The sequence below is a fragment of the Carlito syrichta genome, unplaced genomic scaffold, assembly GCF_000164805.1.
Source record: "Carlito syrichta isolate Samal-C Ts95f unplaced genomic scaffold, Tarsius_syrichta-2.0.1 Scaffold308579, whole genome shotgun sequence".
NCBI lineage: Eukaryota > Metazoa > Chordata > Mammalia > Primates > Tarsiidae > Carlito > Carlito syrichta.
Window position 1 is genome coordinate 93,507 of NW_007252675.1, and position 27,780 is coordinate 121,286.

Consider the following 27,780-nt stretch of genomic DNA (forward strand, 5'->3'; position numbering starts at 1 on the left):
AACGGTTCCTTCCAACTCTCACTATTCTAAAACACTATGTTGGGTAAATCATCCAGTTAGTAATTGGACTAGGGCATGGGAGGTTAGTGTCTGTATATCTGTTCATAAATTGCTGGTGTTAGCCGGGCTCGGTGGCTCAGCCTGTAATCCCGTGCCTTTGGGAGGCTGAGGTGAGTGGATTGCCTGAGCCCGCGAGTTCGAGACCCACCTGGGCAGTGAGACCTCATCTCTACAATAAATCAAAAAATCAGCCGTGCGTGGTAGCACATACCTGTGATTCCGGCTACTCGGAAGGCGGAGGCGGAAGGATCGCCAGAGCCAGCAGGTCGAGGCTGCGGTGGCCGGGAGCGGCCGCTGCACTCCAGTCTGGGCGACAGAGTGAGACTCCAACTCAAAAAAAAAAAAAAAAAATTGCTGGTGTTTTCATTATTTGGAGAAAAGTTTTAATAATCATACGTATAGCATACATGTATGCCACCAAAACTAAATGACTTAAATTTGAGAAACACTGCCTTAAAGATGAATTCTAATACCTGCATACAACATATGAGAAATATGGGGGGTTGTAAAGTTTAGTAGCCTGGTCAAGGACTCTGGCTGGTCATTGGTGTCACTGGTATCCAAGGCCAAGCATGGGATGATGGTCCATGCCCTCTGAGGCCAACAAGAAAGCACTTACCCAGTGAGGCAGCCACAGGACTGGGCCTAAAGCCTTGGTCTCTCCTAGTATTTCTGTAGGGTACAACTTCCTGGCCTGTGTTCCCTCCTGGGGGAAGGATGCCTCTTCACTTCCTTATCCAGTAGCTCATTTTCCATTGCAGCCAACAAGCACTTTGACCTCGCTTGGAAATGTCTCTGACCTCACTGACTTTAATAATTAACAAAGGGCCAAACTGTATAAGCCCGCCATGGTGGAGGGAAGCAGTTAAAAATAATCAGTAGTACAAGTTGAAAATATTTGATAGGAATTTCAACAGTTTGGGACCAGGATTTAAATGGAGAGATTTATGGAAATAAAACTATATCCACGATGTTCAAATTATTTTTTCTCAATATGCCCAAAGACAAAATTGTTTCTTTTTTTCATTGAAAGCAGAGTGGATAAACTAATTTCAGTTGCTGATATTTTTAGATCTAGCCTGGTAACCTGACCTTTCCACCTCCTTCCTTTCCTTTGCCAATTAACATTTTATTGGGAATTTTATTTTTTACAAACAATGTTTAAATGCAGTTTAATCACACTGTATATTTTACTCTATGTTGTCATTTTCTGTTTTTCACTTAATATATCATCCACCTGGCTCTGTTATTATAGTCTTTTTTATAACCACTACTTTTAGTGATACATAATCGTTGGTTGAACAAATATACAGTGGTTTAATTATTCCCCTAGTTTGATGGTTCAAATTTTCTTTTATAACAACAGTATGATAAACATATATAAGCTTTTTTTTCTTTTTTCTTTTTTTTTTTTGAGTTGAAGTCTCACTCTGTCGCCCAGGCTGGAGTGCAGTGGCCGTTCCCGGCCACCGCAGCCTAAACCTGCTGGGCTCTGGCGATCCTTCCACCTCAGCCTTCCATGTAGCTGGAACTACAGGCGTGCGCTAACACGCCCGGCTAATTTTTTGATTTATAGTGGAGATGAGGTCTCGCCAAGTTGCCCAGGCAGGTCTCGAACCCGTGGGCTCAGGCAATCCACTCACCTCGGCCTCCCAAAGCACGGGATTACAGGCTGAGCCACTGAGCCCAGCCTAAGCATTTTTTCAATGCCAAGGAACATATCCTTAAATTAGGTTCCCAAAAATCAAGACTGTATCAAAGAAATAGAATATTTTTAAGAATCTTGGCTGCTGCACAGAGCCAAATTCTGTCATTTAAAAAATACATCTTTGCATGTTCAACCAAGAATTTTCTGCTTAATTAAAACCAACCGGAAAATAGCATCAGAATGGCACTTTTTTCCCCCTTCTTCTAGTAAATTTTTTTATATAGGAAACAGAGCCAGGAAGCTAAGAGGTCAGCATTGTATACCAATTACAGTGTTTCTAACTATAATAGAAATTGGTGCAAACCAGAAGAAAAGTAGGTTACATTTTTTGCCAATTTTCTACCACTCTACATATGTGCTGTCATTTAGGAATAGACCTTATCCAGAATTGTTATTGGACTGTAAGTATTCCCTACGGGAGAGAATGCACATTATATATTCAAGGCCTGTTCCTGAAGCTCTGGGAACTACATGGAATATGAGCTAGCCTCTGTTCTTAGAGTTTATAGTCTGCTAGGGAAGTAAGACCAACCATTGAAAAAGCAATCAAAGCACAATTCTAGAATCAAAAATGCTAAGTTGAAGATTATATTCATTCATTCATTCAACATTTATTGTACACCTACCATGTGTAAAGTACAGTTCTAGGTGGTACAGATAACAGCATTGTCCTTATTAGGAATTGTGTTCTAGTTGGGAGAGACTTAAAATAGACAAGCAAACAGGTAGTGATAGTTTCTCTGGAGAAAAATTAAACAGGGGAAGAGGAGAATAGAGAGTGCCAGGAACTTGGGGGTGGTGATAGGTAGAGGAATTGTTTTATGTAAGATGATCAGGGAAAGCTTCACTGAAAGGTATCATCTGAGTACCAGTATGAATACCTGGGAAAAAAGAAATTGGTTGCTTAGTGCACTTTTCTCAAACTGCTCCTTGGGTCCTTGGGATTCCCCAGACCTTTCTGCAGGCTCTTTTAGGTCAAAACCATTTTTATAATAATATTAGCTCTATTTGCCCTTTTTGCTGGGTTGATATTTGCACTGATGATATAAAAGCAGTGATGATCAAAACTGCTGGCACCTGCACGAATCAAGGCACTGGCACCAACTGTAACAGTAATGATCTTTTTTTTTTTTTCTTTGCCACATGTTGCACGGGGACAAAAACAAAACAAAAAAACAAGCCAGACACAGGCCCAACTCACTTAAGAGTGTTCTAGATGAAGCAATAAAATGTATTGTTTTATTAAATTCCAACTTTTAAGTACACATCCTTTTATCACTCTGTGGAATGAAATAGGAAAAGTGACTAGAGCAGTTCTGCTGTATACAGAAATACTGTGGTGATACAATCGAGGTGTCGGGTGAAATAGCCACTTTTAAAATGAAACTCCATTTTTACTTGAAAGAATGACTAATACTCATACTGTGATAATTCAGATTTGGGTATTTGGTGGACATTTTCTCAAAAACAAAGTAAGCCTGTTACTTTAGGTAAAACAGCTATTAGCACTTGCTGCCAATGATAAAATTCAAGACTTCAAGTGAAAAATTAGAATTTTGGAAAATTTGTGTCTACCACCATGATCTTGATAGCTTTCCCATACCTGAAAACTTTTCTAATGAGATTATGGAAATACAACTAAAATGACTTTTTGATATTGAATAATGAAATATGAAATATGTCAACATTTGGAAAATCTGCCTAACTCAGTGAAACAGTATTTTCCAAATGACCAATGCATGGTGTTACAAAATCATGCATGGATTAAAAAATCCTCTCGAAGAACAAGAGACCAGTGGATTTTAATATTAACAGAATATGAAAAGTTCATTAGTATGGTTTCAGATTTTATATTTCAACTAACATTTTTAAGAAACTACCACTTGTCAAGTTTGGAGTCCTTTTTAAATTATTATGGATACTATGTTGTACATATTTATGGGGTACATGTGGTTTTTGATACATGCGTACAGTGCAGTCAAATCAGGGTTATTGAGATATCCTCAAGCATTTACCATTTACCGCAAGCATTTACCATTTCTTTGGTTTAGTATCAAAGGAGAATATCCACAGATACTTGAAAAAGACTATTTGAGCTAGGTGCAATGGCTTATACCTGTAATCCCAGCACTTTTTGGAGGCCAATGTGGGAGGACTGCTTGAGCCCAGGAGTGCAAGACCAGCCTGGGCAACATACCAAGACCTCATCTCTACACAAAATAAAAAACTGAGCCAGGTGTGGTGGCACACACCTGTAATCCCAGTTACTTGGGAGGCTGAGGCAGGAGGATCACCTGAGTCCAGGAGATTGAGGCTGTGGTGAGTTGTGATGGTGCCATTGCACTCCAGTCTGGACGACAGAGTGAGACCCTGACTCAGAAAAAAAAAAAGGCTATTTGAATACTCTTCTTTTTTTCCAGTTACATATCCCATGAGTCTCAATTTTCTTCATGTGGTTCCTGTATATCAACCAAAATGACATATAGCAATGACTGAATATGAGTCCCTGAATACGAGTCCCTCAATAGTTGCATAGTTTACAAATATTTTCTTCCATTCTGCAGGTTTTCTCTTCACTCTGTTGTTTGTTGTGCAGAAGCTTTTTAGTTTGATGTAGTCCCATTTGTCTATTTTTTGTTTTATTGCCTGTGCTTTTGGGGTCTTAGCCCTAAAATCTTTGTGCAGACCAATGTCCTGAAGTGTTTCCCCTATGTTTTCTTCTAGTGGATATATAGTTTGGTGTCTTATGTTTAGGTCTTTAATCCGTTTTGAGTTGATTTTTTTATATGGTGAGAGATAGTGGTCTAGTTTCACTTTTCTGCATATAGATATCCAGTTGTCCCAGCATCATTTATTGAAGAGGATGTCCTTTCCCCAATATAGGTTCTTAGCACCTTTGTTGAAAACCAGTTGGCTGTAAATTTGTGGATTTATTTCTAAGTTCTCTGTTCTGTTCCTTTGGTGTGTCTGTCTGTTTTTATGCCAGTTCTATACTGTTTTAGTTACTAGTGCCTCGTAATATATTTTGAAATTAACTAGTGTGATGTCTCCAGCTTTCTTCTTTTTGCTTAGAATTACTTTGACTATTTGAGCTCTTTTTTTGGTTCTATACAAATTTTAGGATTTTTTTTCCTGTTTGTGAAAAGTGTCATTAGTATTTTGACAGAGATTGCATTGAATATTTAGATTGCTTTGAGTAAGACGGCCATTTTAACAATATTAATTCTTCCAATCCATGAGCATGGGATGTCTCCATTTTTTGGAGTCCTCTTCAATTTCTTTCATTAGTGTTTTGTAGTTTTCCTTGTAGAGATCTTTCACCTCCTTGGTTCAGTTTACTCTTGAATGTTGTAATCTTTAGGTAGCTGTTATAAATGGGATTGACTTCTTGATTTCTTTTTCAGGTAATTCATTATTGGTGTATAGAAACACTACTGATTTTTGTATTTTAATTTTGTATCCCACAACCTTACTGAATTTGTTTATCAGATCTAAAAGTTTTCTGGTGGAGTATTTAAATTTGTCTAAATATAATATGTAACCTGCATAGAGGGACAGTTTGACTTCTTCTCTTTTAAATTTGAATGCCTTTTACTTCTTGTCTGATTTCTCTGACTAGGACTTCTAGTACTGTGTTCAATAGGAGTGGTGAGAGTCGGCATTTTTGTCTTGTTCTTGTTCTTAGAGGAAAGGCTTTCAGCTCTTCCCTGTTCAGTGTGATGTTAGCTAAGGGTTTCTAATATGTGGCCTTCATTATGTTGAGGTAGGATTGTTCTATATCTAGTTTATTGAAAGTTTTTATAATGAAGGGATGTTGAATTTTATCAAATGCTCTTTCTGCATCTATTGAGATGATCATAAGGTTTTTGTCCTTCATTCTCTTGATGTGATATGTCACATTTATTGATTTGCATATGTTGAAACTTCTTGCTTCCTTGGGATAAATAACATTTGATCATGGTCTTTTTTTTTTTTAAGTGTGTTTTAGATTCAGTTTGCTAATATTTTGTTGAGGATTTTTTGTGTCTATGTTCATCAGGGATATTGACCTGTAGTTTCCTCTTTTTATGGTATCCTTCTCTGGTTTTGTTATTAGAGTGATGCTGACTTTATAGAATAAGTTAGGAAGAATTCCCTCATTTTCAATTTTTTTGGAATAGTTGAGGAGAATTGGTATTAGTTCTGTTTTGTAAGTTTGGTAGAATTTGGTAGTGAAGCTATCTGGTCCTGAACTTTTTATTTGTTGGGAGACTTTTTATTAGTGATTCAATCTAAAGTCATTATTGGTCTGGTCAGGTTTTCTGTTTCTTCTTGATTTGGTCTTGTTAGGTTTTGTAAGTCCGGGAATTTACCTATATCCTCTGGGTTTTTCAGTTATTCAGCATATAGTTGTTCATAATAGTATCTGATGATCTTTTTCTTTCTTCCTTCCTTCCTTCCTTCCTTCCTTCCTTCCTTCCTTCCTTCCTTCCTTCCTTTCTTTCTTTTTTTTTGAGTTGGAGCCTCACTCTGTCATCCATCCTTTGTTCACTGGTGGGCAGTGGCACGCTTCCGGCCACCATAGCCTTGACCTGCTGGGCTCAGTCAATCCTTCTGCCTCAGCCTTCCAAGTAGCTGGAACTACAGACATGCGCCACGATGCCCAGCTAATTTTTTTATTTATTGTAGAGATGAGGTCTTGCCAAGTTCTCCAGGCTAATCTCGAACCTGTGGGCTCAGGCAATCCTCTTTCCTCAACCTTCCAAAGTGCTGGGATTATAGACGTGAGCCACCATGCCCGGCTGATGATCTTTTGTTTTTCTGTGGTGTCAATGGTAATGTCTCTTTTTTGTGTGTCTGATTTTATTGGGTCTTCTTTCTTTTATTGTTAGTCCAGCTAGTAGTTGATCAGTTTTGTTTATCTATTTGAAGAGCCAACTTTTTGTTTCATGGACCCTTTGCTTTTTTTTTTTAGTCTCTATTTCATTTAGTTCTGATCTAATTTTTATGATTCAGTTCTTTCTTCTAATTTTGGGATTTGTTGGTTGGTTCTTGCTTTTCTGGTTCTTTGAGGTTCATCATTAAATTTTTTATTTGAAATCTTTCTACTTCTTGATGTAGGCTTTTCCTATAAACTTCCCTCTTAGCACTGATTCTGCTGTATTCTATAGGTTTTGGTATGTTGTGTTCCATTTTCATTTATTTCAAAAAGTGTTTTGCTTGCCTGCTAATTTCTTCATCGACCTAGTGTTCAGTCAGGAGCATGCTTTTCATTTCCATGTATTTTTATAGTTTCCAAGTTCCTCTTCTTATTGATTTCTAGTTTTATTCCACTGTGATCTGAGAAGACACTTAGTATGATTTCATTATTGTAAAATTTGTTGAGACTTGTTTTGTGTCCTAATAATGATCTGCTCTGGAGAATGTTTTATATGCTGATGAGCAAAAGGTATATTCTGTAGCTGTTGGATAAAATGTTCTATAGATGTCTGTTAGGGTCATCTGGTTTAAAGTACAGTTTAAATCCAATGTTTCTTTGTTAATTTTCTGTCTAGATGGTCTTTCTAGCTGACAACGAGGTACTGAAGTTTTCAACTTTCATGATATTGGAGTTTATCTCTCCCTTTAGATCTGATAGTTGTTTTATATATCTGGGCATTCCTGTGGTGGATGCCTATATATTTTTATTTCTTTTTACTGTTTTTGACATCAAATCTCTTTTGCCTTATATAACTACTGCTTACTTCTGGTTTCTGTTTGCTATGAGTATCTTTTTCCATCCCTTTACTTTTGGTTTATATGTCTTTACAGGTAAAGTGAGTTTCTTGTAGACAGCATGTAGTTAGGTCATGTTGTTTTTATCCATTCAGTCAATCTTTATCTTTTAGGTGGAGAATTTAATCTACTACATTCAAGGTTATTATTCATATGTGAGGATGTATTTCTTTCATTTTGTTCGTTGTTTTCTGCTTGTTTGTATATCCTTTGTTCTTTTATTTCTCTCTTACTATTTATCATTGCAATGTGGTAGCTTCTGTAGTAGTAATATTTGAGTCTTCTCTCTTTCTCATTTGTCCATTTGCTCTACCAGTGAGTTTTTATACTTTCATTTTGTCTTTATAACAATAGATACTGTCCTTTTGCTTCCAGATATAAGACTTTCCTAAGCATTTCTTGTAGTCAAGTGGTCATGAATCCCTCCTTTTTTGCTTGTCTGGTAGAGACTTTATTTCTCCTTAATTCATGAAGGATACCTTTGCTGGGCATTGTGTTCTTGGCTGGCAGTTTGTTTGTTTCTTCTTTCAGCACTTTGAATATATCATCCCATTCTCTCCTGACCTGTAAAGTTCCTGCTGAGAAATTCACTATTAGTCTGATGGGGGTTTCTTTATATGTGATTAGACAGTTTTCTCTTACTGTTTTTAGAACTGTCTTTGTCTTTGATTTTTAACAGTTTAACTATAATGTTTCCTGAAGAAGACTATTTGGGATTGTATCTATTTGGGGTTCTCTGAGCTTTCTGTATCTCAGTGTCTAAATCTTTTTGCTAGATTTGGGAAGTTTTCAGCTATTATTTCTTAGGTTTGTCTATGCCTTTTGTCTTCTTTTTGCCTTCTGAAACACTGAAAATTTGAATATTTGGTTGTTTTATTATGTCCAATTATGTTGCATAGGCTTTGTTCGTGCTTTATTTTTTTTTTTATCTGACTGCGTTATTTCAAAAGACCTATATTTACATTCTGAAATTTTTCATTCTGCTTGATAGTTTATTGTTGAAGCTCTCAAATGAATGTTTTATTTCATTCAATTAGTTAGTCGGTTCTGGGATTTTTGTTTGTTCTGTTTTATTATATATTTTTGGTGAATTTCTCATTCATACCCTGAATTGTTTTTCTCATTTCTTTGTATTGTTTATCTGTGTTCTCTTGTATCTCACTGAGCTCCCTTAACATTATTATTTTGAATTTTCCAGTACTTTATTAATTTCTTTTTCACTGAAATCTGTAATGGAGATATTATGTTTCTTTGGAGTTGTCATTTTTACTTGATTTTTCACATTTCCTGTTTTTTTATATTGATATCTGTGCATCTGGTTTAACAACCACTTTTTCCAGTTTTCTGGATTGGCTTTCATAAGGGAAGACTTTTTCTTGAAGATATATCTGTGATATTGGTTGAGTAGGGTACTTCAGCTTTGATTCTGGGTGCTTGGGGTAATATGATCTCCATATTATTTATTTGACTGTAAAAAGCATCAGTGGTATCGTGATTTCCTCAGTGGGTAAGACTGAAGTTTAGTGGAGGCTATGAAGAGGTTTTACTGAGAATGGAGATACTAGGTGGGCAAGTCCTTAGGTCCCAGCCATGGCAGCAGTGAACCTAGCGTGTCTGACCTTGGACCCCCTGGCAGCATATTCTGATACCAGTGTTAGCAGATTTGAGTGAATTATTTTTGGGAACTCCAGGCAGCTTGCTCATGTCCAAGTAGTGGTAGTGGACTAGTTGGGTAGGTAGGTCTTAGGGTCTCTGGGCAGGGTGCATGGCATGGGTAATGACTGTAGCAATGACAGCACAAACCTTGGGTTAGCAGGGAGTATGAGCTTATGTTAGCCATGGCTGCAACAGGCCAGGCAGGCCAGTCTCCAGGCCCCCAGGTGTCATGTGCAAGTGAATGCCAACTGTGGTTGTAGCGGCAGGATAGGTAGGCCTGTCCTCAAGTCCCCCAAGAGGCATGCACTGATGACAGTGGTAGTGGACAGGGCAGGGAAATCCCCAGGGCCCCAGGTAGCATGCTCAGGCTTGGGGGGGTGGTAAGTGGGGAGGACCTGTCCTCACAGCACATACAAGTGCACTACAGCCCTGTTGTCGAAGGGTCAGGATTGCTGTCAATAGCAGCAACTGCAGGCAGATGGTTCTCAGTCTCTGGGGAGCATGCTCTTCAGCCCCCAATAGTAATAGTAGCTGTGGCAACAACAGAGAAAGCCAGTGCTCAAGGCACATGCAAGTGCATGTTGGCCCTGCTGCTGGAGGGAATGGAGTTACTGCCAGTGGACCTTATTCCTGATTAAATTAACTAATGATTGGACTGTGTCATTGGTTTTTTGTTTTTTTTTTTTAAGAACCTAGGATTGTGATTTATTAAATGGATCTAGTATTTTCTGTTCTCTACCTTGCTAACTTCTCATTTCATTTTTATAATTTTTTCTTGTGCTTTCTTATGATCTACTTTGTTTCCTTTTCTATTTTTGCATTGGAAATATAATTCCATTTGTTTGTTCATTTTTACATTTTTAATTTAATTTTGTTAATTTATTTTTTATTGATATAGTTTCACTTTAAGGTTATGAATTTTCATCTGACTACCGATTTAAAAGTATCTCATGGATTCTGATATGTAGCATTCTCATTATTTTTAAGAAATTCTGTAATTCTTATTTTTATTTATCTTTTCACTAGAGTTTTTTTTTTGGGGGGGGGGTTGTTTTTCCTTTTTTTTTTTTTTTTGAGTTGGAGTCTCACTCTGTCACCCAGACTGGAGTGCAGAGGCCGCTTCCGGCCACTGCAGCCTCAACCTGCTGAGCTCCAGCGATTCTTCCACCTCAACCTTCCAAGTAGCTGGAACTACAGGTGTGCACTACCACGCCCAGCTCATTTTTGATTTATTGTAGAGATGAGGTCTCACCAAGTTGCCCAGGCGGTTCTCAAACCCGCGGGCTCAGGCAATCCACTCACCTCAGCCTCCCAAAGGTGCGGGATTACAGGCTGAGCCACTGAGCTCGGCGTGTTTTTTTGTTGTTGTTGTTGTTGGAGTTTGGCATCTCACTCCGTCGCCCGGGCTGACGTAACTTAGGGTGCTAGGAAATATGTTATGTTACATTGGGTGTAAGTTCCCATTAGAATATCAGCACAATCAGAAGGCAAGCCAAGTGCATGAAGAAGGCATCAGCAAGGCCTAGAGCCTAAGAGAGATGTGAACCACCAAGGGCTAATGATAACTTCAGGGAACATCTAAAGCATATGGAAAAAGTCCATATGATGTTTCCCAGACACTGCTATGCTAGTATGAGTACAGTGGGCCTGCTATTGCAGGTTTGAAATGTATGGCAGTATTTCCAACACTAAAAAAGCATACTCTGGTTAAATTATATAGCTAGTTGGAGAAAGAAGACTTACCATACTGAAAGTAATTAGAGAGTGTGCAGATCCCCTTCTATTCCCCTAAGACTTGAAGTTATTTTAACGTAGTATTTAGCCAAACTACTATTAGATTAATTAGGTCATCATACAAGTTAAAGCTTAGAACAGTTAAGAATTTGATAAGACAGATTTGAGAGGTTATAAAAATGAGCAGTAGAGTGAATTTAGACCCAATATACTGGAGAAGGGAATGTGGATGCCTGTGTGCGTATATGCATACTCATGGATTTAAGTACATGTATTTAAAGGTAGGAAAAATGAATCAGAAAGTAAGAAACTTCATAAGAACTCAGGGCAGTATAGCATAGTGAAGAAAAGTGTATTAGACAAGAAATGAAGAGACCTGAATCCTCTATCTGCTCTTACTTTCCTTCTCTTAGAGGTAATGTCTGGTACTAGCAATTTTTTTAAATTTTAAAAATTAAAAAAAACACATAAAACTCTTATTTCACCAAAAGTCCAAGACCTCAAGAGAAAATTAATGAGAATGCCTGTATATCTGTCTAATTTCTGTGAGGGTTAGGAGAACTGAAGGAAATAAGCATTGGTTATGGACCGGATGTATCTTGAGCATACAGCTTCTCATGTGATTTACAGGCAACACTATGAGGAAGATTATCTCCATGTTACAGATGAGATAGTAGGCTCAGAAACATTAAGTGACTTTTCCTCTTATACCACTTACAGATGGCAGACCCAAGATGGAAACCAGTTCTTTCTGATTCCAAAGCCCATGAACTTTTCACTAAGTCTGACTTTTGAATCATGCGAGTCTCTTACTAGACTCTATCAATCAATGTATTGTTTGCCATAGAAGAATATTGCTAGCATTTAAAGGAACGGGTAGATGCTGTGGAAAACAGTAGGGTAATACCTCAAAATATTAAAAATAGAATTACCTTATGATTCAGTATTTTCACTTCTGAGTATATACCCAAAAGAATTGAAAGCAGGGTCTCAGTGAGGTATTTGTACACGCATGTTCATCTTAGCATTATTCATAATACATGGAAGCATTCCAAGTGTCCATGAGTGCATAACTAGATAACAAAATGTAGGGGTGGATGTGTGAATGTGTGTACAATGTAATATTATTCAGCCTTTAAAGTTCTTTGTGACACTACAACATGAATGAACCTTGAAGACATTATGCTATGTAAAATAAGCCAAGCACCAAAAGACAAATATTGTATGATTTCACTTAATGAGATACTTAGAGTAGTTAAAATCATAGAGGTAGAAAGTAAAAGAGTGTTTGCCATAGGTTGGGCGGAGGGGGCAATAGGGAGTTACTGATGAATGGAGATAGTTTTGGTTTTACAAGATACATAAAGTCATAGAGATGGACGGTAGTGAAGGTTACACAGCTTATGAACGTCTTTAATAACACTGAATTGTGCACTTAAAATTATTAAGATGATAATTTTTGTTATGTATATTTTACCACCGTAAAAAAAATTGAGAAAAGAAGACAAAAAAGAACAGGCTGAATAGGAGAATAATTATAGTAGTAACCACTTACTGAATATCTGCTGTGTGAGCTGTGCAAGGTAGTTTACATTAACTCTAATTTTTATGGTGTTACAAGGTAAATGTTAATCCCCGTTTTTAAAAAATACCCAGAGACTTGCCCTTGTGACTTACCCAGTGTCATACAACTAGTATGTATTGGGAGCTGGAATTTAAATCCAAGTCTAAATGACTCCAAAGCATATTCATTGGCCATCAAGCCAGGTTAAATTGGAATGACTCATTATGGAGATGGCCCTAAAGAAATATCAGTGTATTCCCACACCCATGTTCCAAAGAGAACTTTGGCTTTTAATGAGTTGCACTTAAGGGGCTGACAGAACACATCCATTGATTGCCTAGGCTTTTATGCATCTGCATCAGAGCCTCACAGGGAGGCCATTGCACAGTTTATGGTACCTGTCTTGCCATTACAATAGATGAAAAGGCCCTGTTTCTATCAAAGACTAACCCCTCCACTTATTCTCTTGATTGCATCCTCTTTACCTGTTTTCATTACTAGTTTCCTTATATCACTAGTTCTCTTCCCCAAGCCCTCTTTTCTAAAGCCTCATTAGCATACAAACATGCTCTTATGTCTTCCATCTTTGAAAACTTTTCTTTGACTTTACATCTCCCTTCCAGCTAGTGTCCCATGTCTCTGAAGTTCCACAGTATATTAATTTTCTATTGCTACTGTAGCAAATTTCCAGAAATGTAGTGGTTTAAAACAACACAAATTTATTATATCATAGTTCCGTTTGGTCAGACGTCTGGGTGGGATCACTGGTTCCTCTGCTTCAGTCTCACAGAGCCAAAATCAAGCCAGCCTGAGTTCTTATCTGGAGACCCCAAGGAAAAATCTGCTATTAGGCTCATTCAGGTTGTTGGGAGTATTCGATTTCTTGCAGTGGTAAGAGTAGGATCTCCATTTCCTTGCTGACTTTTGGTCAGGGGTCATAGCAGCTCTGGAGCTACTCACATTCCCTGGCTTGTGGCCCCCTTCATTTTCAAAGAAAGCAGCAATGAATCTAGACCTTCTCATACTTCAGATCTCTCTGGTGTCCCTTTCTGCCCCATCTCTCTCTCCTGCCTCCCACTGAAGAATGTTCTCTGCAGGTAAAGATTCAAAGGATTCGTGTGGTTAGACTGGGTCACCTTGGGCAAACTATGGTAATCTCCCTATTTTAAGGTTTTAACATTAATTACAGCTACAAAATCCCTTTTGCCTTGTAACGTGTTTACAGTTTCCAGATATTAGGGTGTGGGCTGCTTTGGGTGGCCATTCAGCACACTACACACAGTAAAACTTATTTAAAAACTAACCTGCAGTCATGATTTCTATTTCCATCTTGCATTCTATCCTCTTCTCAGCTTTCTCTTATTGTTCTCCTGTCCCCACCATTCCAGTGAAGCTGTTCTGAATAAGGAACATATTGGCCTTCCTGTTGACAAAGTCTTTTCTGTCCTCATCTTGCTCAACCTCTCAGTAACTTTCAGCACAATTTATTACTCTCTCTTGAAACACTGTCTTCTGGGACATTACAGTCACACTCTAGGTTTTTAGTTCATACCTCACTACCTATGCCTTCTCTGTCTCCTCTGGCTCCCCTTCTCACCCTCTAGTTGTTGGAATGCTCCAGGGCTCAGTCCTAGCCTTTCTCCTATTTTGTTGCATACATGCACACTTTCTCTAAGTGATTTCATGTCTTTATATGCTATTATCCACTCTTTATTCAGAGAGCATCCAGGTATCTTTTTCAAAAGTAAATTAGTTTATGTTCTCACCATGACAGAAGGCCTTCTGTGATCTGACCATATGCATTTTTCTGACTCCATCTTTTACCATTGAGACTTTAAATGTCCTGTTTCTTATTAGGCTTTCACCCAGTAGTTTCTGCATCTTTTGATGTATCTTGCCTGAATCAATTATTGCCAATTTTCTCATTTCTTACACATTCGTTAGTTGTGATTCCATTACAAACAAGAGTTTTTTCTTCTTTTCTATCTGTCTGTCGTTTCGTTCATTCAGTTACGTCAGTATGGACTCATGGATTCTTATTTTATTCAATGAATTGTAATTTGTTGCTATCATTTTGTTGCTCAAATTGTTCCAAGTTTGGACAGTGGAAGAAGCTTCTTGAAGTTGAATCTTGTGTCCTTTTGGCATGGCCCCATCATTCTCTGAGTATCCCATTACTTTCTGTCCAAGGTGCTCCAGGCTTATTGTATACCTTCCCTACCCCAGTCCATACCCACTGAATTTTGATTGATTGTGCAGACCTACACCCAACCTTCTCAAGATTGTGCTCTTATAGGGCAAGAATCATATTGGGTTTTTTTCATCTTAGATACTAGGCAAACATTGATACTTAATTTACTTAATCTTCAGTTGATATGATCAAATTAATTAACACATAAATTTGCCACTTCCTGGACTCCCACCAATCCAGAGAGATTTCTTCCTTTCTCTTAGACTATATGACAGAGTATGTGCAGCAAAGACTCCAAAGTCTAGAATCATGCCTGGTTTTGCCACTTTCACTTCTCTAAGTATCGCTTTTCTCATTTGTCAAAGGAAATGTCAGCCTTCACAAAATTGTCCTGAAAGCCAAAAGAAACCACAGATGCACAAAAATTTTGTCAAATCATATTGTCGATTAAGGGTCTAATTCTGTCAACCTTAGTAACATCAAAATGTGTTGGATAATATTCCTCTCCTTCATCTTTCTCTGAAGTAGGGCAGTCATTAAATTATTTAATTATTTACATTTGGAAAATAAGAAAAGATTGTACCTAAATGACAAATTCAAGGTCACATCATAGGGGACAGAACTAAAATTAGATCTCTGGTCCCCTGACATTACCCCATTTGTTTTTTTTCAATGAGGATAATTAAGTTAAAACGCAGCAGGCAGGGATTCCTGCTAGAAAGAATTTCTAAATCCTGGAGTCCCTCAGGACAGCTTAAGAAAAATCCATTTATTAAGAAGGTTTTAAAATTAGCATGAAGTCTAATCTTGGTGCTAGCCACTCAACATGAACTGCATGACCTGATTTTTCAGAACTGTCCAATATAATTGGTTGGTTTCTTCTGTTCAGGTCTTTCAGGCCAGAGAGAGCAACTGCTTTGCCAGTTGGCATCATGAACTTTTTTGTGTAACCTTAAGGAAAAAGAGAAGGGGGAAACAAAAGACATTTTCTGACTGTTAAAAGGGCCAAGTAAAGCCCTGTCCTGATCTTTCTTTTTTTTTTTTTTACTTTAAAAAAAAAATTATTATAAAGATGTGGGGTACAATTCAGGGTTAGGTATATAAACATTGATCATGCAGGTACCCTTGTTGATGAGGTCTGCCCCTCCCTCCCCCAGCAGTTTCCCTCAACTGCCAATCCCACCCCATCCCCCTCCCCCAGCAGTTTTCCTCTACTGCCAATTGCTTTCTTTTTCTTTCTTTTTTTTTTTTTGATTTGGAGTCTCACTCTGTCACCCAGACTGGAGTGCAGTGGCCGCTCCCGGCCACCACAGCCTCGACCTGCTGGGCTCTGGCGATCCTTCCGCCTCAGCCTTCCAAGTAGCCTCCTCAAAGGTATCCACTAGTCTGTCTATTACTATATATTAATTTTTCTGTTTTCAAATTTCATATAAGGATAATTTAAAAATATGTACTCTGACTTCTTTTATCTAACATTATTTCTGTGAGATTTATTCATGTTGGTACATGTAACAATAGTTCTTTTTCATTTCTGTATAGTATTCCTTGTTCGGAATATGCCATGTATTTAAAATCTTTTGTTGTGCACTTAGGTTGTTTCCAGTTTTACCTCTTGTCAAAAATGTTACAGTGAGAATTCTGGTACATTCTTTGAATAGTCATATGACTCATTTCTCTTGGGTATGTACCTAGATGTGAAATTGTTGGGTCATAGGACATACAGCTAAGCAAATTTGCAAAGTAGTTTATGTTCCCACCAGCAATATTGAATTCTAGTTGCGTTACATCCTCTCCAATATTAAGTATTGTCGATTCTTTTTAATTTTGGCCATTTGGGTAGGGATATAGTAGTGTCTTACAGTTTAAACTTGCATTTCTCTGTTATTAATAATGTTCAGCAACTTTTCATATGCTTATTGGCTGCTTCATATGCTTATTGACCTTTTTTGTGACATGTCTCTTTAAGTCGTACCCATTTCTAAAATTAAGTTGTCAGTCTTGTTATTACTGACTTATAGTCATTCTTTATATATTCTGGATATTATTTTTCTGACATATGCGTTTTGCATATCTTTTTCCCCACTTGCTGGATTTCTGTTTCATTTTCTTAATGTTGTCCTTTGATGAACAGAAATTTTTTTTAATGAGGTCATATATGTCAATCTTCAATCTTTTCTTTTAAAAATTAATGCTTTTGTGTCCTGTTTAATAAATCTCTGCCTACCTCCATGGTTTTGAAGATATTCTTCTCTGTGTTCTTCTAAAAGTTTGATGTTTAAAAGTCAAGCGTGGTGGCTCACATCTGTAATCCTAGCACTTTGGGAGGTGGAGGCAAGAGGATTGCCTGAGCCCAGGAGTTCAAGACCAGCCTGGACAACATAGAAACACCTTATCTCTACAATAAATCAAAAACAATTAGCTACATGTGGTGGTGCATGCCTGTAGTCCCAGCTATATGGAAAGCTGAGGCAGAGGGATCACCTGAGACCTGCAGGTCAAGGTTGCAGTAGCTGTGATCGTGTCACTGTATTCCAGCCTGGGTGACAAGACTGAGATTCTGATGACAGATAGATAGATAGATAGATAGATAGATAGATAGATAGATAGATAGATAGATAGATAGATAGATAGATACTTACTTGATATAATTAGCCATCACATTAATTTTTGTATCTGGTGTGAAGTAGAGTTAATGTCTCATTTTTTTCCATATGGATATCTATTTAACTCATTACAGTTTTATTGAAAATACTGTGTTTTTCCTCCCCAGAATCGCAGGGGCATCCTCATAAATCAGATGGCTATATATGTGTAGGTCAATTTCTGAACTCTCTATTTTGCTTTGTTGACTCATTTGTCTACCCCTTCACCAATAACATATGTCTTAATTACTGTAACTCTATAATGAATCTTGCTATCTGATGATGTAAGTCCTCCAGCTTTGCTGTTATTCATCAAGACTGACCTGCTTCTTTGCCTTTCCTGATAAAACTTAGAATTAACTTGTCAATTTGCACACATATTTTTTTTAACTGCTGAGATTTTTATTGGAGTTACATTGACTCTAAATCAAAATGATGAGAGATGACAGCCTAACAATGTTGAGTCTTTCAATTCATGAATGTAATATTTCTCTTCATGACCAGATGGTATCTGGGTCTTCTTTAATTTCTCGCAGCAATGTTTTACTGTTTTGTTGTTGTTGTTGTTTGCTTTTGAGTTGGGGTCTCACTTTGTCACCCATGCTGGGTGACAATCATGACTCACTGAAGCCTTGACCTACTGGGCTTAGGCAATCCTTCTGTCTCAGCCTCCTGAGTAGCTGGAACTTCAGACACATGCCCAACTAACTTTTTTTATTTTTTGTAGGGATGACGTCTTGCCATTATTGCCTGGGCTAGTCTTGAACTTCTGGGCTCAAGCAATCCTTCCACTTTGGCTCCTCAAAGTGCTGGGATTACAGGCATAAGCCACTGTGCCCAGCCTGTTTTATAGTTTTTAGTGTAGATATCTTATACATCTTTCACATATTTGATGTTATTTGATTTTGTAAACTTGTAAGTCATCTTCTAATTGTTGCTGCATAGAGAAATGCATTATATTTTTGTATATTGGATTTGTAGCAAGTGACCTTTCTGAATTCATTTTTTGGTTGTAATAGATTTTGTAGATTTGGAGGGAGAGAGTATTTATGTAAACAGTCATATCATGTGCAAATACTGCTTCTTCCCTTACGGTCTGTGTTTATAGCTTTTATTTCTTTTTCTTTCCATAGTACACTGGCCTCCAATACAATGTTAAATAGAAGTGGAAATAGTGAATGTTTTTGTTTTGTTTTATAATTTAGTAAGAAAGTGTTCAGTATTTCACCATTAAATATGCTGTTGGATATAGGTCTTTTTTATAGATGCCCTTTTTATCGTGAAAGGGTGTTTAATTTTGTCAAATGCTTTTTCTGCATCTGTTGAGATAAAATATGGGTTTTCTCCTTTACTTTGTTAATGTATGTGTTCAGCTAGTTGTTTTTTTCTACTTTTAAACTTTGTATTTCTAGAATAAACCTTAGTTATGATATCCTTTCTATAGAGAGAGCTAGATTTGATATATTAATATTTTGTTAAAGAATTTGTATCTGTGTTCATGAGAGATATTAATCTATAGTTTTCTTGTAATATTTCTGCCATGTTTTGGTATAAATATTAAACTGGCCTCATAAAATGAGATAGAAAGTGTTCCCTCTTCTATTTTCAAAAGAGGTTTTGTAAGATTTACTAATATTTCTTCTTTAAATGTTTGCTAGAATTCACCAGTAAAGCCATCTAGAGACCTGGACTATTCTTTGTGGAAACATTTTAAATTTCTATTTCTTTAGTATGTTTAGGGCTCTTCATATTTTTTGGTGTGTCAATTTTAATAAGTTGTGTTTTTCAAGGAAATTTCCCCCATTTTATCTAAATTTTTATACTTATTGGCATAAATTTATTTATACTACCCTATTATCTTCTTAGTGTCTGATGAATCTATGATGAAATCCTCTCTGTATTCTACGTATATTGGATATAGTATTCCACATGTGTCAGGTTGGTTGGTGAGTTGGTTATTTATGTTACTAGTTTTCCTTTGGTTAGTGTTTATGGAGTATATATTTTTTCATCTGCTTGCTTTTATCTCCCTGTATTTTTATATTTCAGGTGTTATTGTATTTCAGGACCCTCTTATAAACAAAATATAAATGGGTTCTGGGTTCGTTAGGGTTTGTTTGTTTTTTGGGTCTAGTATGTTCAATTTTTTTCCTACTGATTATTTTACTCAATCCACTCATATTTAATGTAGTTATTTATTTGGGTTTAAGTCTATCATTTTGCTTTTTTGTTTTCAGTTTGTTCAAATTTTTTCTTATTTATAACTCCTTTCTCACCTTTTTTTGGATTAATCAGTTGTGTTTTATTATTCTACTTCTCTCCTCTTGGCCTTTAAGAGATACATTCTTATCACTGATAATTCTTTAGTTTTCCTATGCAGATATGCATCCTGGATTTTTTAAAATCTACCTTACATGAGTGATTTAGCCACTCTCCAAATAATGCAAAATTCTTACCAATGTTTGGTTCCATTTACTCCCCACTTTCATCCTCTTTGCTACTATTGCTGTCATATAATTTATTAACACATGCATTACAAACACTACAAACCGTTTTTTTAATTGTTTTAGATAACAATAATGTTTTGTATCTTAACACATATTTTCCCTTTCTTGTGCTTCATTCTTAATATTTTCCTTTTGCTGAAGAACTTCCTTTTTATTTCCTGAGGTTAGGTCTGCTGGTGACATATTTTCTCAGCTTTGATTATCTGATAAATGTTATTGTTTTACCTTCATTGTACCCGGGATATAGTCACTCAGCAGCTTATTTATTTCAACCCTGTAAAGATGTCATTCTGTTGCTTATAGCTGTGTACTCCTATAAAGGTAATGTTTCTTTTTTCTCTGACTGCTTTTAAAAATTTATCTCTGTCTTCCATTTAATTTGTACTTTATGTTTTTTATTTTCAACAGCTTGGCAGTGATATGTCTTGATATAATTTTCTTTGTATTTTTGCTGCATATGGATTGCTGGCTTCCTTGAATCGGTGGGTTTATGACTTCCATTCATTTGGGGAATGTCTCAGTCATTACCTTTTCACATACTGCTTTTTCCTCATTCTCTCGTCTTCTTCCTCTGAGACTTCAGCAACTCATATTTTGGATCTATTGATTATATCCACTTTCCTCTAATGCTCTAATCTGTTTTCCCATATTTTCTCATTGTGCTTCACTTTGGATGTTTCCTGTTGACTTTTCATCAAGTTCATTGATCCCCTCAACTGGATCTTGTCTACCCTTAAACCCATCCAATGAGTTTTTACCTCCTAATATTGGATCTGTTTAGTTCTAAGATGTTCATTTAATTTTTATATAGATTCAGATTTTCTGTGGATATTATTTATCTTTTATTATCTTGTTTATCTTTTTCTCCATTTTCTTTATCATACTTATGATTTTTTTAAAATCTGTGTTATCTTATTTGAATAATATATGGGTCTCCTTCTATTACTTATATTTTCTCTTGATTACTGATCACACTGTGTTGCCTCTTTTATGTCAAATAATTATTTATAGTATGCTGGCCATTTTATAGAAAATAAATGTTGAAGTTGCAGCTGATATTCTTCCTTTCCTCAGGTAGGCTAATAGAATAAGGGCCTGATCACCTCAATCTAATAATAAACTGAGTCAGACCAGGTCTGAATTGTACCTATAGCTTATGCCTGCTTCCTGGACATAGACCTCCTTGGGCTCTTGACTAAAAAGCTAACCTCTGTCTTCTCAGCCCTGACATACTACAGAAGATTGTCCTACCCTTGAGAAGTTTGGAGTTTAGTTATATCACCTCTCACCCCTTATAGTTTCAAAATATGGAATATATCTTGAAGAGATCAGCTGTGTGTTTGATGTATATCACCTCCTTCTAATGGAACCTTGTCTCCCAAAACCATAAAATTATAGGAGATTTCATTTAGCCTTTAGAAGCTCTCAGCCTAGCTTCTAAGTTCCAATGCACAGGCTCAAAATTCAGCAAATATCCCATGGAGACAATTGGCCACATGCATGGGGCTCCTCAAGTGTCCAGCCTCTCTGATTTTTCCTTTTCCCAGTAGAGTTCCTCTCCTCAGGCCAAGTCTCATTCTCAGTTTATACCAAAATTGGTAAATGCTCTCTGGAAAGAAAACATTGTTGGCTATCTCAGAGGCTCCACTTTCTGGAGTTTCAGTTCATCTTATCCTCATGATAGCTCTATGGTATCTTTTAAAATAGTGTATCTGACTCTTTCTAGATGTTGCATAATTGATATTGTACTACCACAACCTATCACACCTTACCCGGAAGCCTGAGAAGCGTTATCTTCTACCCACCCATTGTAATAGTTTATTAGCTGGTCTCCCTAATTCTGTTCTTGCCCCTCTCACAAACAGAGTGGTTCTTATAAGTACATCTTGTCACTCCCCTGCTCCAAACCCTCCAGTGGCTTCCCTTTATACTTAGAATAAGTTCAGTTCATTTTTACAGTCTACAAAGTCCTACACAGTTATATTGCTACTCCCGCTCTAACCTAATTTTTCTCTGCTTTCTCTCTTTGCTCACTCAGTTCCAGCTCTACTAACTTGCTTTGCATTCCTCAAATACACTAACATGTTCCCATCTCAGAATCTTTGTGCTTGTTATATCCTCTGTTTGGAAGGCTCTTACCTCAGATCTTCATAAGTTGTTTGCCATTACCTCTTTTGTGAGCCCTGTGCATATGTCATCTCCTTAAAAAAAAAAGGACTTCCCTCACAACTCTGTTTTCTTACCCTGCAGTAGTTTTAATCATTGCACTTATCACTACCTGACATTATGTTGTGTATTTGTTTGTGTATTTTCTGTTTCTCCCATTAGGAGGTAAACTCCATGATAATGGAAGCTATGTCTTCTTTGTTCACTGTTCTATCTCCAGGACATAGAACAGCACACAGCCTATAAGTGCTTTATCACTATTTGTGGAATGAATTAGATATCCCTTATTATAAAAATGCCTCCATTCAAGGAGAAAATGAATGATTGAAGTAAAATTGAGAAGTACTGTAACAAAAATATCTATAGAATGATTTGGGGGCAAGGGGAGGGCACTGACTTTTTTGGGGGCATGGTCACAGACTGCCTCAATAAGGAGGTAGCTCTGGATTGAGTGTTGAAAACTGAGCATTGATATATGTCTGACCAACAGCTCAATTTATGGGACTCCTAGGATATGGGACTGAGTGATAGGAAATGACATCAGGCATAACTGGAGAACTAGATAGGGGCACAAAAAGTCATAAAAGTCCTTGGACATTGGAATAAAGAATTTTAGACTTTACCTTCAAGACAATAGGGAGCAAAAGTTTTTAAGGTAAGGAAAGATGCTATAAGATTTATATTTCCATGTGTTTCACTACTCCTCACTGCAACAGTCACACTAAAACTTCAAGTAGATTGATGTAGAAAATCCCTAACTTGGTTGTCAGGACTCAGTTTCAAAACAGAAGTTTTTATTTTAGCTTACTGTGTAACCTAGGGAAGATATTATGTCCTCTTCTGAGTCTCAGACCTTCATTCGTAGCAGGAAAGAATTGTAGGCTTCCAAGAGCCCTTCCAACTCTGAGCCTATGATTCTGTTTTTATGTTCAACTTTGACTTAGGTCACAATATTTGTCTAAGATACTTTGAGGAGAGATTTTTAATATTTTTCTGCATCAGCCAGAAATAATTTAAAACCTCTAATTCCAGCCAATTTAAACTCGGTTTTCTTCTGCGATTTTCTAAACATTTAGATCAAATACCAGGAAATTCGCTTCTTAGAACAAAACTACTTGAACAGAAGTGGCGAGCCCTTTTTTTTCCTTCTGCCTGGGATGAGAATGCAGGGGGAGGAGAGGGTGATAGATTGAGTCTTTTTCTTGCAGTTGTGATTCCAAAGAATCCCTATCCTGCGTCTGATGTGAACACTGAGAAGCCCAGCATCCACAGCAGCACCAAAACTGTCTTGGAGCATCATGCAGGGCAAAGGGGGCGTAAACCAGGAAAGAAGCGGGGCCGGACACCCAAGACCCTAATTTCCCATCCCATCTCTGCCCCATCCAAGTCAGCTGAACCTTTGAAATTCCCAAAGAAGAGGGGTCCCAAACCTGGCAGCAAGGTAGGTAAAAATGGATTTCCCAGAAAGGGATAAGGGGCTATAAAGGGGTAATTCATCCATATTCATCCATCTTTGAAGGGGACATATGTGGCCTTCTTCTCCATCTTGTGTATGCTTTTGAGAGGACTTTCCAGGTTGTCATTCCTCCTTAGCTACTTACCTGGAATTTTGTAATATTAGAGATAGGATTGTGGGGATAGCAAACAAATTTTAACTTTGAAAATTATTCGTATTCGAGGAGATTCTGGTCTAATGTACATAGATGCTGGCCTAATGTAGATGGAAGACCTTGTTCCTTATTAACCTCCCCAGATTGGATGCCCAGAATGTGGCCAGAAAGAACAAATTAACTTCTGTAAATGTTTATATATATTTTGCTATCTCTACCCCTTCTTAAAATTGTAATACCTACTAGACTCTGTATTAGATGTCATTATATACATATCTCATGATCTTCAGAAAACCCTGGTAGATAAGTAGTGTTAATGTTTTTTTTTTTTATTTTTCATTTTATTGAGTTGGAGTCTCACTCTGTCGCCCAGACTGGAGTGCAGTGGCCGCTCCCGGCCACTGCAGCCTTGACCTGCTGGGCTCCGGCGATCCTTCTGCCTCAGCCTTCCAAGTAGCCGGAATTACAGGCACGCGCTACCATGCCTGGCTGATTTTGTTTTTATTGTAGAGATGAGGTCTCGCTGCCCAGGCGGGCCTCGAACCCGCGTCCTCACGCAATCCACTCACCTCAGCCTCCCAAAGGCGCGGGATTACAGGCTGAGCCACCGAACCCAGCTATGTTAATGTTATTTTACAGTTTAGTAAATTCAGACTTCAAGATGTGAAATGATTTCCCTAAGGTCACATAGTAAATGGCAAAGGTTGCATGATTGGTCCCAGATCTTCTATTTCTGAGGTCATTGCTGCCCTACCACATATTCCCTCTTTCACATTTCCTGAGGGACAGAACACTTACCCCTAGTATTAGAAAAGACTGCTTTTCCAAGACTGCTGCATTGAGCACTGTTACTGAAAGTACTGTTTTAGTTATGGCCAGTTTTTCATGGATGTCTTACTTAGGGAAAGCACTAATATGAAAAGAAGACTTCTCAGCAGCTTCTCTAGGGTCCCCTTAGGCATCACTTCCTCCACTTCCTGTCAGGAAATTTCTCTGAATCCTCTTCCTGAACAAGAATACCTAAGGCCCAGTGTGGAAATGATACTCAGTTCTCCCTAGACATTCCATTCCAGTCTCATAAGTTCTTCCCTAGAGTGGGTTAGTTGGTGTTTTATTAGCTTTCACTGACTTCAGCTCTTATAGAATATAATTTCCTCAAGGTCAAGAACCTAATTTTTTTTAAATCTTTTTCTCCTGTTATACCTTATATCTCAGTCTTTTGGGAAATGTCCAGACTATACAAGATGTATAGTAGCATGGGCGGGTGAATGGATGGATGGATGATTTTAGTGAAGTTACCGATTTCAGTTGTCTCTTATTTTTAGCTTTGGATTATTAATGTCACCTCTTGATCTTCCTGTGTCATACATGATGCTCCTTCTGATTTTTTACCACTAACCTGGGTTGTGATTCATTTTTGCCTCTATTGCCCTTCTCTCATTCTCATATTGTAAAAGAGAAGCTTCTAAGACCCTAAGGATATCAAAGTCAGAGAGGCCATGCTTTTGATAATGTGAGGACTTGTTGAGGACAGTCGGAAGAGGGAGAAAACATCTGGGGGAGGGGCTCCAAAGATATAACCAGAACTAATAGGCAGAAACTCAAGCAGACAGGCTTTGTCTCAACAAAAAAGGAACAGTTAAATCTACCCCAAAATGAAAGTGGTGAACTCCTATAACTAGAGGTGTTTCATTAGGGACTAGATAACTATGGGAGGGATGTTTTCAGGGAGAGAGAATTTGAAGTATTGGGTGAATGGTTAGATTAAATGACCTTTAAGATCCTTCAAAACCCCAAAACTATGATTCTTTTACTGCATCTGCTCTGCTCCCTTGAGAAGTCCTGAACACAACAGCCAAGTCCTCTTTCTTCCCACCCCTTTTGGAAACAGTCATTTGCATCTTACTGTATTTTATGTCCTACGATTTGACTCCCTACTTTCCATTCCTGTTCTGTTGCCTTCTCCTACAAATGTACATGCCGTCCACTTCACCCATGAGCTTTATGTTTCTTTTTGAAGCAGTGATCTTTTTGGCTAGAATATAAGCTTTGAAGCCAGACAGACTTCGAACATAACTCCATTTGTTACCACCTGTGTGACGTTAGGAACGCTTCTCTGGGTAAGGCTAGGAGTCCCAGTTTTCTCATCTACATGTAAATGTACCTATCTCAAATAGTAATAATGCCTTCTATCTTTCTGCTGTATTCTACAATATTCAAGCACCTAACCACCAGACTTGTTCCTTCAAGGATCCCATGAAATCCTACCACTAATTCATTAAAGCTGAACTGATACTTCCTTTCTTTCTTGACTCATTCATTTCTTATTTGAATGTTCACTTTTAACAATATCAAAATATATGAGCAGATATCTATGTTTAGTGTATGCTTTGAATGCTTCATGAGGATTTGCATGATTGCTTTGATAGGCAAGGCCATTTTATTTATACCTGCTGTTATCAATACTATCTCTTTAGAGAATACACTCCTGCAAGGCAAATAGTTTTATATAGCTCCCAGCAGTTGTCCCTACTTGAGGGATTTAGGAAAAAGGGATTTCTGAATCTCAGTGATGGTTTGTTTTTCTTGCATTTAGAAAGGCTTTCAGAAAGCTATTTTTAGAAAAAAACCTTCTGAGAACTTTCTCCCCTATACACTACCCTGAACAAGCACAGAGGAAATACTAGATTTTTCTCAGATCATCTTTATTACTTCCCCCATTATTGGTAATTGATATGGTATGCTTCTTTAAAAACATTTTTAAGCATTTATTATATGCCAAGTACCATGCTAAAAAATGGCACTGAGAATCCTTCAAGGAGTTCCAGGCTAATAGGGATACCAGTATGTAAACATATAATGACAGTTCATTGACAAACAGTGATACAAAATACAGAGATAGCGTAAAAGATACAATAATTAGAGGAAAACTAGAAAAACTTCCTAGATGAACAGAAACTTTTAAGATAAATAAAAGAAGAAAGGGCATTTCAGGTAGAAAAGACAGCTTATTATTGTAAAGGTATGGACCAAATAAAATTGCAAAGCTTTGAGAGAAGTATTACAGTTAGAGATTTACTAGAGTAAGAGGTTTAAGGGAAGGAATGGCAAGAAGGTGGGCAGAAAAAATAGTTTGTAGAGTTTGGAGAAGAGTCATTTCTATTTTTTGTTTGTTTCCATTTTTATAGAGATAGAAATAAAGTCCAAAGTAATGTCATGGTAGATATGTTTTTTTTCCTATTTTACTTTTATCTGGCCAATTAATAAAGGATCTAGTGCTTCATATGATAATATTGAATCTAGTGTAAAAGATAGTGTCTTAAGTTCTACACTTCTGGCACTACAGAAGACTAGAGCTTGCACATAAATTCAGAAAATGTTTACTGAGCATCTACTACAGGTATACGTATAGCTTAAGGTCAGATACTGTGTGGAAAACAGGGATGAAACACAATACCACTCATAAATATGTTTTTCTTTCATGGGTGAATTAAGTGTCAACAGGAATAAAAGGACAAATTACCTATCATGGGTAGCAAACTTTTCCCCCATCCATTTTGACAGAGGAAACCTCGGACTTTGCTGAACCCACCACCCACCTCACCAACAACCAGCACCCCTGAACCGGATACCAGCACTGTACCCCAAGATGCTGCCACCATCCCCAGCTCAGCCATGCAGGCCCCTACAGGTAAGAGCAGATGATGGGACCACCTGCAACAAGCCCCAGGCTCAGTGTCTGCACTTTCTCTTGTCTTATACCAATAATTAGCTCCTGTCCACTTGGAAAAATGGGTAGAATCTTTTTTCAGAAAAAAATTTATCTTGGCATTTTTCAGTCTCAGAGAAGCAGTCAAACTTTGGTAAGTGTTGTTTGAACTCAGCAGCATTTGGGAACTGGAGCAGGGGCAGCACTAAGAGCTCCTTGGACTAGTTTGGAATAATACTCATCTTTCTCAGTTAAGGATATTCCCTTCTTTTTTTTTGAGTTGGAGTCTCACTCCGTCGCCTAGACTGGAGTGCAGTGGCACACTCCCGGCCACCGCAGCCTCAACCCTCTGGGCTCTGGCGATCCTTCTGCCTCAGCCATCCAAGTAGCCAGAATTACAGGCATGTGCTACCATGCCCAGCTGATTTTTTTTTTTTTTTTAATATAGAGATGAGGTCTTGCCAAGTTGCCCAGGCGGG

The 27,780-nt window shown here is 37.6% G+C and overlaps 1 protein-coding gene across 1 annotated transcript in view; it reads left to right on the plus strand.

Annotated features, from left to right (window-relative positions):
- The window catches only part of SCMH1 (sex comb on midleg homolog 1 (Drosophila)), a 157,803-nt gene that overhangs the window by 85,866 nt on the left and 44,157 nt on the right, over positions 1-27,780 (plus strand). Inside the window, exons 9-10 of the mRNA XM_008065492.2 lie at positions 23,191-23,423; positions 27,157-27,283. Of these exons, the coding sequence (XP_008063683.2) occupies positions 23,191-23,423; positions 27,157-27,283 (360 nt within the window). The remainder of the gene's footprint in view (positions 1-23,190; positions 23,424-27,156; positions 27,284-27,780) is intronic.